We start from the raw sequence: 17,697 nt of genomic DNA, 5'->3' as shown, positions 1-17,697 counted from the left end.
AAATGTTAAAAAAGTCGTTTTGGGCAATTTTTACCGACGATACCATGATATTTTCAAAAATTGATTTTTTACCGGTTTTTTTGGTTTAACTTCAAAAGTAAGTACAACATGGAAAATGTGATTGCATCAAAAACTTGGGCATACAAAAACACACATTTTGAAAAACAAAATTAAAAAAATCGCTTGGCCCCTAAACTAGATTTGTTCCAATATTTGGTATATCGTATGTCCGTATACCATAGTCTGTGAACAATATACACTTATTGTTATTATAAATCCGAGCAAGATACATCCTGTAATAGATTATTAAAATAAACTAATTATATTTCGTCAGAATATTCATAACAACGAAAATAATAATAAGATATTAATATATAATGTTATCGGAAATAGCACAGCCGCCAGCCGCGTAATCGGCATCGCCGTCGCCGTCATTCGGGGAAAATTAATTAAAACTCGCTAAAAATAGCTACGCAAAATACCAATACCTTGCCATAATACCAATGCCTTAAAAACTTTATATTTATTCCCTGGTTAGGTCTCATCTCGAGTTTGGATCAATTGTCTGGTCACCACACTATTTTCATATACCAGTCTAATTGAAAATGTTCAGTATAAGTTTCTAAAACTATTATGCTCTAAATTAAATATACCCCATCACAAGATAATTATGTAAATTGCAGATTTCCCGATTGGGGATCGTGTCTTGTGATTTGAGGAGAAATGTTGCTGATATTATGTTCTTATGACTTATTAAATGTGGTCTTATTTATTCTACGGAATTATATGTATAACACATTGGTTTTAATGCACCAATTCGTGTATTAAGAAAATTCAATTTTTTTCATGACTCTCTTTCCAAAAATAATTATACTTCCACCTCATTTTTCCCCAGAGCCTCTATCTTTGGCTAACAGTATAATGGATCGTGTTGATTTTTTTGCTATGTCGTGATTTGTATTCTGACAGAATGTTTATTTGGCTTTAAATTTAAATTCTCTCGTTTAATTATTATTATTTTATTCTTATTGTTTTTGTAACCATTTATTGTTAGTTAATGATTTTTAATGTACTATTTATTTATTCTTTATTTAGCTGTTAACCATTACCATTGGTACTAATTATTATTTTTACTTCTTTGTTGTATACAAATTCTGTTATAAAGCCCTGGTCACACTATAGCGGTTCAGACCACCCCACCCCCTGGATATGGCACTGTTAGAAGAGGTACATAATAATAATAATAAGTATATAATATACAAAAAAGATTATAAAAACAATTTAATCAATATTAAAATTAATAACATAATAATAAGTTAAATACATATAAATGTATATAAGTACCTTTTTAACAATAAGTTGCACAAATAAAATAATAATTAAAATTAATAATCTTTGAAAATGACAATAAAAATTGTTTTGGTTAATACATTTCTTATACTATTAGTGTTTTTTTATGTTTCATTTTTGTTTAGTCTTATTCTTCTTGTTCTTATCCTCACTAAATATACAACAAAATTATTTCATTCAATCATGTAACTTATATAGTTATATATTCTTCTTCTTACCTAGTACCAAATGTTATAGGGTGTAAATTATTCCTTCCTGCGTTAAAGTTACATAAATCTCTCAACATTTTAATTAACTTAATATCAGTTATAGAAGGGTTTTCAATCAATTTTGGATCTTTAACAGCTCTTATAATTAAATCTTCAATTGCTGGCCGCAAAGCGACAATTGCCGCAGCAACTTTAACATCCATTTGTAAATGTATCCTATAGCAAAAAATATGATTATAAGACTTTTCATCATAATTTGCTTAGCAGTTTTTAATTTAACAAACCAATCATCCAATACAACTAAACTGTCAGTATAATCAACTTTCTGAGCACCAAACAATAAGATGTGTATAGGACTCATCATCGTTGAGTTCATACATAGTACACTTATCTAAAATTTTATTCAAAACAGTAATTAGTGTCAATTGTACTTATAAAACATTTTTTGAATGATGACTTAATGATTATTAATACATCAACATTTTTAGAAAGTATTTTACTCCCAATGATGAAACTGAAAGAAAATTAATGAGCCAGTTAAAAAGATAATTCTATGTGTAAACTGAAACAGCCCATTTGGCTCCCATTTGTGCAAATACAAAAATTTCCCAAAATGGTTCCTGTTTTTGAAACACAAATTCTTTTTCTCTTTATACATACATTTGCTCATCTCAAAAGAGGCGTAGTTAAAAATGTAATAGTATTTTTTTAAATTTTTATCCGTGAAGTAAATTATAGAGAACTTTTGTTGCTCAATACGAGAGCCATTTGCGTTGCACAGATATAAAACTTGGTTTAAAGTTAAAGATTAATTCTTCTGATTATGTATGTAGATTGTAAATATAACTTTTATAATCTTATTTATCTTTACAGCTTACTTGTTGTTCAAATACGAAAAAAGGCAACTGAAATTGAATACCTGATCCCAAAGGACTATTTACAGAAGATTTACCAACAACAGCAAAATCCTTTGACTTTAAATGTACCTTAATAAAATAAATATATATATTAGCTATAAAGTACATAATAAATGTGGAATAATTAATTGTTATAAATATATTTAAAAATAGTTTCTTAAATGTATTTTTGTAAAGTTTTTTTAAGTTACAGATAAAATATTAATATCTTTCAACACAACATTTAAAAATATAAGCAATGATTAAACATATGGCATAATTGTTAAGTTGAAATAATATTTTGTTTTTTAATTCATAAATGAATTGTGTACTAAAAGAACAACAGAAAAATGAAATAATTCAATGTCTCTCAAATGAAGAGACAAAGTTATACTACATCAGAAATAGGTCATACAATCTACACATACTGCCATCTTATGAAAAAAGAGCCACCACATACCAAACATGCGGCTATTCAACTTCAATTAAACACATTATCATAGAATGCAAACACAATAGTCCCGACAAAAACTAGGCATACCCGAGTACCTACCAGGCACACCTATCTGTTAAATTTTTTTTATTATTTATGAAAGATATTAAAATATACAATTTAATTTAGGTGATTTCAATATATACCTAATACAAGCCAATGGTACTGTTATTGAAGGTTTTAACTTAAATAAATAAATAAGATTACGTGCCAAAGCTTGACATTTTTGAGAAAAATAAGTTTTCAGGATTAAATATATAATTTATTACTTAATTAGCATTATAATAAGGTTAAAGTTACCTTACGTTTTTCCTTATGAACATAAATATTAGGATAAAATGCCATTACAAGGAGTGCTGAGACCATATCCAACTTTGGCTCATCAGTGATTCCAGTTTTACCAAAATCAAAATGTTCTGTTTCGAAACAACATTTAGGAAATCCAAACTTCAGAAACCTGTCTATTATTTGTTCCTAACAAAAAATATATATATTCTATATACATATCTATATACAGAAATATTAATTCATCAATTTAATATTAAATTAAAATACTTTTATATTGTATGTTGCTTTTAATACAGAAGTAGATAAATTGTTGTCTCCAAAAGCATCAGTCTCATTTGAATAATAACCATATGTTGAGTCCCACTGCATAAAAGCATTTAAAAAAGCCAACTGATCTGAACAACGATTGCCAGAATAATGATGCTTAGCAGTGGTTTGTCCTTAACATATATTAAAATAGAGTAAGATTGTTATTCTTAAATATGTCATGTGATTTGACATACCATATTCGCCAATAAATAAATCATAATTAGTTGAAGAACCAGCAGCTATTATACTCAATGATTCACCAAGCATTAGTATATTAGCCAAAATCATCATTCGCCCAAGTTGTGGTTCTACAGGTAACTCGGCCAAAATAAATCCAAGATCAGTGAGGTTTCCATTCCTATCAAGACATTTCATTTCTGGAAAAAAATTTTCTTATTGAGAATTTCTAAACAAAAATATATTTTTTAAATAATTTACTATCCCTATAATTTTCATAATATGTCATACTACATTTAACTAGAATCAAATTACTAATTAATAATATTTTTTCATGTCTTTCTATTACACACTGTATAATTATTTATGATATCAATTAAATCTAGTCTTCACTCTTTTGTTAATTATAAAAATTTCTATTATCATTAAATATTTTACATATTTACCTGTAAGCATATTAATAACATTATGTACAGATTTTACAGGCGGTGGATCAATAGCTTTTTTCAAAAATGAATAAATATCACCCAAATTCAGTAATTTGATAGTTAGCCCAATTTTATTCAAAGAGCAATGATTTAGTTCTGGCAATATGTTATCATCCATTTTGTTGAATCGTTCCTAAAAAATACATAAATCATTTTTTACACGGATTTTACATAATTTTACATTAATATTGTATATCCCTTACAAAATTACACTACTTCTCAATCTCTATTTGAGGTTAACTAATTATTTCAAATTTAAACCAATATAACAAAGTATATAAGTCTTTTTTACCTTTGTATATAAACTAAAACAAATACCCTCTTGAACACGGCCAGCACGTCCTCTTCTTTGTATCACATTTACTTTGGATGCCCAAACTGTGTCAAATATAGTTACATTATTATTACACCTAACTATCTTAGATTTTCCATAATCAATGACGAACACAACATCATCAATGGTAATTGATGTTTCAGCAATATTTGTAGACAAAATAACCTAGAAAACATAACCTAGTCATTAAATTATATTATTAAAAAATCAGGTAGATACTTAAAAATAGAACAACAAATATAAATGAATTTAAAATTAAGATAAATGATTATTATTGATGAGTGTTTAATATAATTATTTATAGAAATTATAAAAGATGGCTTCTGGTTAGATGTTAACAATAATATGATTTTAATTTGATTGAACTTTAGTAGAAACCAACAAAATGTATTCCTGTATCAACACTCTTCAAAACAGAACTATCAATAAAATCTTGTAGGTTCCATGCAAGTAAAAACCTTATATAAGCCAGAGACCATGACATGCGAGTGTTACAAAAGCAAATAATATTATACATTAGGGCTATAACCATGGGCAAATATCCCCCCCTAAAATTTATTTTATGAACAAGGATATCATTAAGTAACTGACAATAAGCATTCTAGTTCTACAAATATTAAGAACACTAGCTAGCATGAAATGTATAAGATATAAGTATCTTCAACTTGAAACAATAATTATGATAAAATTGAACTACACATTCTTACTATGTATGACATATTGACACATACTTTTCCCGTATATAAATAATAGTTCATATACAATTTGGAATCAAATTCAATAATCTGGAATTTTTCCATTTTATTGGATAATTCGGAAAACTACTAAGTCGGAATTTTTGGTTGGTTCTGTGTGATTCTACTTATGACAGTTTTCACTGTATATGAAAATAATTAAATAAATATCAAATATATATGTACAGAATCATATGGTTATAACTTTATTAATTAACATTTCACTTACTTTACGCTTTCCAAGTGGAGCAGGTTTAAATACTTTATGTTGTTGTGCATGAGATAATGATGAATGAAGAAGCAAAATGGAACAGTTTTCAGCTAGATCAAATTGTATTAATTAACTAATGATTAGATCTAAATGAAATAACTAGAGCCTGGATGTTGATGACTTTTGCATCTTTTGTTGGAACATTATAGAGTATAGACAGTGCTTTCCAACCTTAAAATTTTTTTCAATAACATATAAATGTATATAACTCATTTTTCTCTTGATTTTTTTTTTCAATTCATGATCATTTTTTTATTTATAACAATGAAGATAAAAATTATGAATTTTTTATTTGTCATAATTATTTTATGTTTATATTTAGATATTACAATTCAAATAAAAACTACAACTTTACTATTGGTATGTATTACATGTTAATAAATATTTTTTAACTTTAAAATTAATAATTCATTTTCCTGACTTTTTATTAACAGTTTTATCAGTTGTTTTTAAGTATTTAATTAGTTATAAATTAACATATACATTTTTAGGGAACCAACATCCAGCCCCTAGAAATAACTAACTGAATAAAACTTTCTTATATTTCTTAATAATTAGCTATTGATACTCAAAGCACTCAAATATAAATAAAGAAATATAAAATATACGTAAAAAATTGTTAATTACATCATACATAGGTAGGTACTTTAGTTATTTTTTGATTTACAATTATTCAGTTATACTTAAAGAAAAAAGTTATTTACCAATTATTTCGTTCTGTTGTAAATAATTATTGAGTTCTGAAATCCAAGCCCATCCAGGTAAAAATATTAAGACAGCACCTTTTTTTTTTAAATGATTTTCAATATATGTCAACAACAACTACAATTACAAAAGTTATTAATTAGTTTTAAATAATAATTACTTGCAAAATACACAGAAATCTTACTTCAATAATTTTCATATGTTGACTTTCCTCACTAATCTTTGTAACTGCTTCTTTAACTTCTCTAGGATAATCATCAGAAACTAATAAATTACAATTAACTGTGTTTTCTATATTTTTTTTCTTCGCGATTTTAATTTCTTCCATAGATGGCTTATAGTTTAACATTTGAACGATATCTTCTAAAAAAAAATCTACAACCAAGTAAATTGAAATAAAATAACAGAATTTTTATTAAAAATTAACATAAATCTAGAAAATGTTATAATAAGTCATTTAACAGTTAACACTTATTATTAGGAGTGTAATGTACATTCGAATAATTGAATATCAGTATTCGATACTACAAAATCAATATTAATCAATATAATAATAAATAATAATAATATTAAATTCGATGAAATTTAACATACAATTATTTATTAATTATTATTGAACAAATTATCGAGTAAAACTATTACTTATAAAGGTATATTTATTTTTCAATCATTATTATATATTATTGAACAAAACTATCAAAAATTTGTTATTAAAACAATTATTTAAATATTATATCTATGTATACCTAACGGATAATCTAATCTATTAAAAGAGTGAAAGGAAAAGGAATATATGACTAGCGGGCGAAAATTGGTTAAAGAATTGAATAAATGTATAAGACTTATCATGGAAAAACGACTAAAAATAGTTAGAGTATTATAGTATTCGAATACTGATATCCGAATATTTGAATATTCTAATTCTTTACAGTACAAACTGTTCAAATTCGAATATTCTAATAATTCCCATCACTACTTATTATCTTGGTCAATTTCTTTGTTAAAAAAACCAATTTAAAAAAATTTCAATTTAATATTTTAAAGTAAAATACTCTTTCAAAAATGGTGTTATATAACTATCAAATACTGAACAAATTTTTAAATAAAAGCATTTCAAGTTTGACAGGTAAACTTTTAAAATCTTTAATATCACTATATATTATATATTTTTTAAATTAATACGACCAAATAATGAATGTTGATTGTCAAAAAAATCTTTACAACTCTTACAAAAGCATAACATAGCAAATTGTAAGTACTGAATAATTCATTTAAATCTGTTATGTTTAATCTTAGAGTGAATTGATTAAATGTATATGTAAAATTATTTAGAAAATAACATAGGTTTTTTCCTTTTAATATTTCAATTTTAAAGAGAGTAACAAGCATTTTAAAATGTACAAATAATATACTATTTAAAATGCTTATAACCAACTTTCAAATTAAAATATAAAACTAAATAATATTCCTACTTCTAAATTGTATAATAGGCCAATTCACTCTAAGGTTAAACATAACAGTTAAATTAATTATTCAAAACGTACAATTTGTTATGTTATGAGTTTGTAAGATGGAGACAATTTTACAAAACAACAAAATTAATATTTGTGCGATAACCTTTCTTTTCATACCCTCTATAAAGAAGTTTCAGTTCACTTTTTTTAATCAGTCAAATAGTTTTATCAAATAATTAATATGAAACCATAGACAACATTGTATTAAGCAGACCCTCCACCCACATTTATTGTTCCAGTCTTACAAGAGCGTAATTTTGCAAATTTTTACTCAGCAGTTCAAACTTCATTCGTTTGAAAATGAAAATGCATCAAACTATTATGAAACATAATAGTATGAATGTCGAGTGTTTGAATGTTGGTTTTTTGATAATTCTGTTTTTAAGAGAGTGATAAGAATTTTGAAATTGCGCTATTTTTTAAACTTCCTAAAAAATGTAATTATTGTTGAAAACTGACATAGATACACAGATTATATTCTTACCATTAAGTTTCATAATAGGTCAATCCACTAATTTTTTAACTAACAAACCTAAATGTGAATTTCTTATCATACATTTTCTACGCACTTGCAATTCGGAACAACAAATATGGCTGTAGTGTCCTGAGAGTTATGACTAATAAAAATATTTATCAGGTGGGTACATATTACTCATTACTCTTAATACAATGTTGTGAATACCTGAAATAATAAAAAAAATTGTTAAATTTAACGAAAACTATGTAAATGACCATATTTTGACAAAAAGATAACTAAATGGTTACAATAGGTATATTATTTAATATGTAACATTAACCTTTCACGGGATAGCAATTTCCTTCCACATCAATAATTGGACAGTCGTTGAAATATTTACTGAATATATTTAAATTAGCATTTGCAGACATGAGAATAATTTTAAGATCTGTATATTTTTGCACCATGTCCTTCAGAATAATCAATAAAAGTTCACAGCCAGCACGACGTTCATGTATCTCATCCACAATAATATGTGTGACACCAAACAAACCAGTTTTTAATTTCCGTATTAAAATTTCTAAAAACAAAATAACAAATTTACTTATATTTCTTAACATACTAATAATTAAGCCTAGAAACATTCTAATTATTTTTGAATTTTATGATAATACACATATTTGAAAATTGACGAGAAACAAATTCACTGAAGGGGACTGGAGCGTGACATGTTTTAAGGAGAAATATTTAGGCAATTATATTTGTGCTGTTACTGTAATTTGTTATAGAGTACCAGCCACCAATGGCTCACCGCTCGCCTAAACATTTCTACAAGTGCAGGCACATGTCAATGATTCAGATTTTATCAAATATACACCATGATATTCAAATAATCAAATGCCAAAAAGCTAGACAAAATTGTAAGACTTGGATAAGATTGATTTAAATGTTTTAAATAGATATTTATTAGTCATTGTGTTAGTTATGAAATGGACGAGAGGATTTTAGCCATTAATTTTTGTAATAATGATAAATTTCCACTGCCATGCTTTAGTATATTTGTTGAAGATTTTTAATTAGTTTTCAAAATTAAAATCTGTTAAGCCAAGTCCCACAGTTATGCCTAGGTTCTAGACCAAAGGTTCTCAAACTATGGTAAGCAGAAGACTACATGTTGGTGCGCGAAAGGCCACAAAGTGATAGAATAAAAAGTGAATAAATGAATATTTAAAATTGTGTTTCAACATGATCACATTGAAATAGACATAATTGGTACGCAAAAAAATAAAGCTTGAGAACCGCTGTTCTAGACGGTTCTACGTGATTATTAGTACCTGCTCCAGCCACCTAAAGGATTGTGACACTCCACATTTTTTATTTATGCTTGAAATACATATTATATTTGTATTTTGTAGGAAGTTTTTCTTTTTTAACAGTTTGAAAAATGTAAAATTAAAATAAAATTGCATAAGTACTTAAGCATATTTCGTTTTGGACTCAAGCTTAAATTATGTAATACAATTTATAACAATTACCAGTTGTACAAAATAGAATCCCTCCAAAAGTCTGTGGTATCACACTATCAAATCTAACTGTATACCCAACACTTTTCCCAACAGCTTCAGCCCTTTCAAAACTCACTCGGTTCGCAATAGAGATTGCTGATACCTTTCTTGGTTGAGTGCAGATTATGTTACAATTTGCTCCTTTATTTTCGTCAATAAACTCTTCAAGTATAAATTGACAAACCTACTTGTTTTAACAATTATGTGAAAAAGAGATATTAATAATACAAGACGTCAAGTTGACTGACTTGAGTGGTTTTTCCACAACCAGTGCCTCCATGTACAATAATTACAGAATTGTTTCTAATTATATCCAGAATAGCATCCTTTTTTTGGAATATTGGCAAACTAGATCGGTCTTTTAATCTTTTTTGAAATGTAAGTGAATGTTGTCTTTTCTCATCAAATTCTCTCTTCATCTTAGAACTTATATCAGACAAAGATTTCTATAAATAAAATAATTAATAGGAAATAATTTGGAAACTAAATACCGTGTTAAAACAAATATAAGTATGCTTCTCAGTAAATATAAAAACTACCACGACAAAATAGCGGAATTAACAGAACTTACCGGATTATAAATCTTAACAGCTCTCCATGGATTCCAATTTGACTGGGGAGGGCCCCATCGTATCACTTTAGAAGCATTAAATTGATTTATTGGTGCAAATGGTTCAATAACTTTGTCAAGAAGCAATGTTGTACTATTTGAAACGCCAGCATTATTCTAACATAATTATTGTTGATGAACAAACATTACAAAATACATTAAATTTAAATAAAATTAAAATGTAATAATTATTACCTCATCAATCATTGGCTTAATATTAAGATCTTTTAATAAACCATATAAATCTTTCACCAGTTTTTCATTAACATTGACAACATTCGACAAATTATGGATAAAATTTAGTTCTTTTTTCATTTTATCACTTGAGTAACGTTCAATTAGACCTAATGAACATAGATTATTGACTAAAGTAAGTTCGCATTGTTGCATTACTTTTTTCTTTGATTTTCCAGTTTCACGAGTAGAAATTGCTAAATTAAAAAATTATTTGATAATACAATGGAACTTAAGTACATTTAAATTGTTTATTTTACTTTTATTTAGTTGTTCAATAAATATTGACATTCTAACAACAAAACTCCTAAAACAAATTAATATTTGATAAAACAGCAACAGCATAATATAATACTCTGTCTCAAAAGAGTGCAATCGCTTTTTGTGCCTCGTGAATAATAAGATAGGCGAGTCTAGAACAACATGGTAACAATAACGCCATGAAGTTCGTACAAGATGCGCAGCACTTATGTAAATTGGTCAGTCAACTGATTGTTCTCTTTTAAGAAAGAATATAATTTTTAAAAAATTAACCACAAGTAAATTTACCTTCCAAAAATTGCAATATCTGTCTTAAAATTTGCTTTATCATTAGATTTAATGTATTGTTGTAATCTCATATAAGCAGTATCAATTGTCCAATTACCACTTACAAACGGTTCTAAACTATTTTGCTATGAAGAAAAATATTTTGGAATTAAAACTATGTTTAATTCTTATATCTATGCCTTTGTCTTAGCAAAAATAGACAATACTATCATCTAGGTTATTACAAGGTATAACTACCTAATATTTATATTCTTATATTAACTTACCTTTTCATTTTTAGTTGAATCTAGTTTAGAGTCTTCAGTTTTTTGTTTTTTTTTTTTCTAATTAAACAAATATAACTTGTTAATAAAGTAAATCAACAAACTCATTTAATATTACGAATAAAAAATTATCATTTTTATTACCTTTGAAATAGCTGGTATTTCATTTTTATCAGCTAAATATAATAAGATATCTTTTAACGCATTTTGGCGAGCAGTTTCTTCAGTTTTTGCATTTCCAACCCCTATGTAGGTATAATTAGGTACTCTGATTTCAAATTTTACATTTTCATCTTGTTTAATATCTAATAAACCAACAGATATTCAATAGTTGAACAAACAATTATCTTACATAACAATTTGAAACTAAAATATTAATAGAATATATAATTGTTCAAAAACACAGCTATAAATCATTGCATTGAAGTTTATCATAAGCAAATTTAAAAAATAAAAAAACAGTGGAAGAAAAAACAGTAAAAACTTTAAATACCTTATAACAGAAATTAATTTTATTATAAATCTAATAATACCTTTTTTATTCCTTAATATTTAGAAGTTACAATATTAATACATAGATTTGAAAATTTTACACTGCAATTATAATTTAATATAATATATCTAGGTATAAATTTGCATATTGCAAAATTGGGGATATTGTCTAATGAGTACTATTAATATTTTACGACAAAAACAACTTTTTTAAAACAATTTTTGGGTTAAAAACTTTAATATTTATGTTTACCAATAATACATTATTAATTAATAACACCTAATAATTCTAATGAAGTTATCGAAGAATTGACAAGTAAAAGTAAATTACTTCACAGGGAGCTTAGCTATTAAGTGTCAGATATTTTAAAAGTAAACTCATTGAAATACCTAATCATACTTGTTAATTTTTTAGATATTATCCATTTCCTTACTTTATTTAATAATGAAATCATAAGTTACAAATTAGTTAAAGCAATAAAAAATAAATAAAGTATCCTTGTGTTCATTGTGTACACGTGTAAAAAGAGGTGGCAGTTTTCAAGCAGAAATATTTGGGGGGAGAAGGGCTAAACCACAAAATATTGAACACATAGTAGGTATATACCTACATTTTTTCAATAATAGGTCTACTAGGAGTGTGAACTCTACCAAAAGATGATAAAGTAAAAATATTTACATTGTATTTCATTAAATGAACTTACAAATGTTTTTAAATTGTATTATTTAAAAAATTAATTTATTGCTTTTTTATTATTTTATTTTTTGTTGCTTTTTTCTATCACTTATACTAAAAGAATCACTCTGTACATGCTGAAATATTACTTTTTTATAATTCAAACAATTTTAAGAAATTAATAAAAAATTGTTTTCAAAAATTCACATAGCCAATAAGTATCAAAGCATCATGTTTTAAAATTTTAACATAGTAGCATTGATTATAATATTATATTAAGTATGTTATATAATATATAAAATAATACAATATAAGTACATGATAATATTAAGCTGATTAATCAATGATAGTAGGTACCTATATACCTACTAATTAGAGTTTAGCACTTAAGTGTATTGAATATTGATGAAATTGGTTTTATTTACAATCGGTAGGCAGGTACCCACTTATCATACAGTGAAACTTCTGTACAAGTCATCGAAGAGAGTAGAGACCAGAAGTAATTACTACTAATTAGATCTGGTTTTTCAGTGCATTTTTTTATAGGTAACACCTGTTCTTGGCAAGACCAAAAATAGTTACAGTTATTTACAGTTGGTCATTAACAGAAGTTTAACTGTACCAATCTATCCGCTTACCAACCATTGGACCATCTATATTATATATTAATTAATAATTAATAAGTATTAAACATTGTACTTACTAAAAATATTAATAATAGTGGGTACCTATTACCTATACCATAATAATAATATAATTGTGTTTTAGAATACCAGTTATTTTGTACTGCGGTTTCAAGTTGTTTTCTGAACACCATTTCATAAACATTTCATACGGCTTGGTAACTGTCGAAGAACGTGCAGAAGTTGTACTTCCGGTGGATAGTTTAGCCATGGCAGACCGCAAGTCCGTCATATTGTACGATACACACCTTTCAACTAAAAGATATAAAATTATAAACACTGTAGGTAACACCTTTGTATAGGACTTCAGTACAAAACCGCAGTCAAACAATACCGAAACCGAACGATCGAAATATTAAACGACGAACATAATAATATTTTAGAATATAATATTTCACAAATAATAACGTACCTACTTCTTACGAGTCGTGATCGATGATCTGTAGCTCGACGAGATCGAAACGAATCGATCGCAATTCGCAACACCGACGGGTAGAGCGATGACAGATTAAAATATTAAATTAATAACGTACTCTACTGATACTAGTAATACTACTATTGTCCAAAATCCAAATAATGGATCCTATTTTAGTATGTGACACGGATTAATTTAATATCACTATATTAATCGGTGGTATATAACCTTGAAGATACCATGGAATTGTAAGGATTTACCCACAAATCGAGTAAGTAAAACCGTTTTCGAGCTAAATATAATATTTATCTGATATAAGCACATAGTATACAGATACCAACGTACTGATGTAATTTGTAGTGGACTTCCAGTTACCACGACAAATATTAATATGTTAAACTGTATCGCTGGTGTTGGGAAAATTACTACTTAAAAAAATAAGAAATCTAGAATGGCCGAAAGAACTGATACAAAGACGATGCCGCGTTTGTGGTTTGTCGTGCAAGACGAATATTGAAAAATAAAAATAGTCAGCAATTCAGCATTCAATAAAAGTCAACACTCAACAATAATATTCATTAACACGGTCTTTGATAACAACATTAGTTATTATTTATTATATCCATGAGCATTACTCATTAGAGTTCATGATTATATGTGAACATGGTACATCATAGATATATATTATGATTATATTAAAAAATGTATTAATTAGAAATTACAAATAAATGACAAATGCACCGTCTGGCGGGTCGCGAGGCGAGAACCACAGATCACAGACGCTGACGCTGTGAATAATTTTCGAGACCAGTGTAACCGTTAATAAAAATCAAATATCCCGGCCAATTCCGGTGTAATTAAACAGAATATAACTATAAGCAAAAAAACACGAGACGAAATCATCATCCATTGTGTCCACAATATAAAATATACGAGTGTATACTACCAATCTGTTTCTCTAAAAAAATATATATACTATTTTATTACTATTTTTATATTTACTATATCAGTATTTGGAAAGAACGTACGTTCACGAGTTCACTTTCATATGTAATAAACGATATGCGAACGTCACTTTTTTTTTCAAATTGAACGTGAACGTCGTTTATATTTTAATGAATTTGAACGATTTCTAAGACTCAATTTATTTGCCATTTAATGAATATAATAGTTCAAAATTCATTGATTTGTAATAATATTTCCTTATTATAATTCCTATTATAAAAAATTAAAAATTATATTAAATTAACCACCTTAATTTTAATTTTATTTTTTTCAATGGATTTTAATGTGAATGTGTTCATTTGAAAAAATATGAACATGAACGAATTCATTTTTTTGGTGAGTGTTGCAAACACTGCTATATCCATAGTCCATATTATGAGCAATTTAAGTTCAAATTTTGACAAGACCTGATCTTCGAGTTCTATAAATGTCATCGTTTTTACTTCAGTGTAGGGAATTAGGCAAAATTTACAGTAGAATTTATTTTTACTGTTCAATACACGTACAATTAATAACATTAAAATAGTATAACATTAAAATAGTATAACATTTAAATACCTACCCGAAAAGAATGAACGATATCCCTGCATTGTGATACAAAAAAAATATTTAAGAGAAAATTAATTTTTTTACAAAACAAACCATAATTATTATTTTTTTTTTTTTGATTTAAGCTTCGGCAACTGAGGCCATTAGCTGTAGGTTGTGTGGTACTGTAAGGTTTGGGACTGTAGGGGGGGGAACACGTGTGTGTTTTTGTTTTGGCAGAATTTCTTTTGGGCACCCGTAGGTTTCTCACACGATTTAAGATAGACTATCTTAAATCGTGGTTTCTCAGTTTCTGCCATGCCCGGTTGGGGGATGGCGGCACTTGTTCTCCGGTCACCGCGACTTGTCCGGAGAAAAATGCCGCCCGGCGGCCGAGGATCGAACCGCGACCGGCTGCGTCGCAGCGAACGCGTCAGACCACTCGATCACCTCGTCCCCCCATAACTATTATATCTAACAAAAAAAACCGGACAAAATGTATTACCTAAATAAAGTCAATATTTCTTACCTTTATGAAAATGGTGTTAAAATCAATTGTTGTCTTTACAGTTTAAAAAAGAAAAAATAATAATAACAGATGTCAGATACGAAACACAACAACAATTTAAAACAGTTTATTGATGGTCAAGAAAATATTGAACAACTATGAACTAAGTTTTTACTAAACACATTTAGTACTCCAGGGTGGATTCTATTAAGACTCATCTTATGGACAATAAATTGTTTGCTGATGTAGTACTGTTATTAAAGATTTAATATTATAATAGAGATGAGTATTTTATCACGTATAACATTTAGGTTTCAAAAGGTCAACAAACAAAATATTACAACACATTTGTACAAATAGCTAGACTGTAATTACTATCATTCACTATGTAAATAATAAATTATGGAAAATTATGACTTTGGAATCCCGTTCCGTTTCGTCAGTCGTGAATATTTTTCACAATTTCGTATATAAATAGATAGGGTTTAACTGTATTAAGTTTTTATATACTTTTTATAAGTTTTATATAATTTGGGACTTAACTACAGTCTGCAGATCGTCCGGTCCGATACTCCGATGCATGGACCATATTCTGGCAACTATATTGCTGTATGTCTGTTCCGTTTTTACATTAACACATATTTTTGTTTCATCTATTATATGTAATATAAATTATATGAATTATATTTAAATAATAGTTTTGATAATATAGCAGTTTTGTAAATAACTTAACCTTGTTTCATTTCATACTGTTAAAAAAAATCTGCAAAAATGCATAAACATAGTTTTATTGCTATTTTAAGTTCAAATTTGGGTGAAATTAGATATTTAAATGAGTAATGAAGATCTTAGTTATGTTACTGTAGCTTAAAAATATTATATGTACCTATTATTTAATCCACCTTCATCGATTAATCTTTTGCATCAAAATCCCCTAGTTACGAAATTCTGACGAAATCCTTGCAGCCGTTTTTGAGAAAAAATCTATAGGCCCACCGTCACAAGCAATTATCTGTCTATTAATACTGTAGGATACAGACACACACTCACATGAACCACTTGTATAGTTGTATCTTGTATGTTACATAAAAAGGACTCCACTCACCTGCTATTAAATTTCTAAGGAGTTTAATATAGGCAACTAAAATTACATTTCGGAGAAAAATTAAAATGTTTAATCATAAGCATATTTAAATACTAATTAAAGTATTTTAAAAGTGGTCCCATATCAGTACCAATAATGGTTGTTACTTGTTGTATAATAATAAGATTATACGATAAAATAACGATTTTGTGCTAGACAAATTTGAGGGTACATAATTTAGAATTTGAGGTGCTGGAGTGGATATATCATTATTTATAGTAGATTTACTAAATGGTTATACTAGTAAACTACATAGAAGAACTTTATCTCGGTCAAGCGTTTTTATTTTTTGATATTAATACTTTTTAGTTTTTAATTAACAAATCAAAAAAAAAAAATAGATCTGTCAAATGAATAATTTAGATTTTCTTTAAGTTGAAAAAAAAATTAAGCTCTATGACAACGACAAATATTGAAACACACATTTCTTATTTTTATTAGGCAAGGCTACTCACTTAACACTGTTTCTGTTATTTCTGCGCAAAACCATTTTCATGGATTAATAGTAGTGTGGCATCCTCCTAAATTTCCTTTTTATATAAAATTGAACTATATTGACTATATCATACCAGTTAAAAAGTGGATGTCTGTCGTCTTGTTTTTGGTAAAATAAACTTTGAAATACACGAAAACATAAATTATATTGGTAGGTAATTGATAAGATACATAAATTAATTGTAAATGCACAGTTGTATAGTCTTACATCATTACTAGTACTTGAATTGATTGAATGGTATGCTTGGCACGACGCTTTCTAAGATACAAATGTGTTTCAAGTACACACTTCAGAGGCGCTACCA

General features: G+C 27.1%; 1 protein-coding gene and 1 long non-coding RNA gene across 6 annotated transcripts; one reads left to right on the top strand and one right to left on the bottom strand.

Moving 5' to 3' along the window:
- Positions 1–1,455: 1,455 nt before the first annotated feature.
- On the bottom strand, positions 1,456–17,652 carry LOC111033083 (dosage compensation regulator-like). Of its 5 annotated transcripts, none has more exons than XM_022313706.1 (23): positions 17,353–17,652; positions 13,388–13,552; positions 11,591–11,751; positions 11,450–11,506; positions 11,184–11,308; positions 10,895–10,941; positions 10,596–10,831; positions 10,362–10,517; positions 10,039–10,236; positions 9,761–9,974; positions 8,566–8,805; positions 6,439–6,629; positions 6,254–6,371; positions 5,508–5,599; positions 4,503–4,709; positions 4,169–4,343; positions 3,740–3,922; positions 3,504–3,676; positions 3,249–3,422; positions 2,438–2,545; positions 1,844–1,950; positions 1,569–1,775; positions 1,456–1,501 (listed from the first exon to the last, which is right to left on the bottom strand). In XM_022313706.1, the coding sequence occupies exons 2-23, from the start codon at positions 13,527–13,529 to the stop codon at positions 1,462–1,464; spliced, it is 3,351 nt and encodes a 1,116-aa protein (XP_022169398.1). In that variant the 5' UTR covers positions 13,530–13,552; positions 17,353–17,652; the 3' UTR covers positions 1,456–1,461. The 5 variants fall into 5 exon arrangements, with proteins under 5 accessions (XP_022169398.1, XP_022169697.1, XP_022169468.1 ...); XM_022314005.1 differs by having other exon boundaries at positions 17,467–17,652; XM_022313776.1 differs by lacking the exon at positions 17,353–17,652 and adding an exon at positions 15,775–16,406.
- On the top strand, positions 13,884–14,648 carry LOC111033613. Its single transcript, XR_002604447.1, has 2 exons — positions 13,884–13,983; positions 14,073–14,648. It is a non-coding gene; the product is annotated as an uncharacterized LOC111033613 (long non-coding RNA).
- Positions 17,653–17,697: the final 45 nt, after the last annotated feature.

This window comes from Myzus persicae, unplaced genomic scaffold (genome assembly GCF_001856785.1).
Source record: "Myzus persicae strain clone G006 unplaced genomic scaffold, MPER_G0061.0, whole genome shotgun sequence".
NCBI classification, from domain to species: Eukaryota; Metazoa; Arthropoda; class Insecta; order Hemiptera; family Aphididae; genus Myzus; species Myzus persicae.
This window is presented reverse-complemented; position numbering and strand designations above follow the sequence as displayed.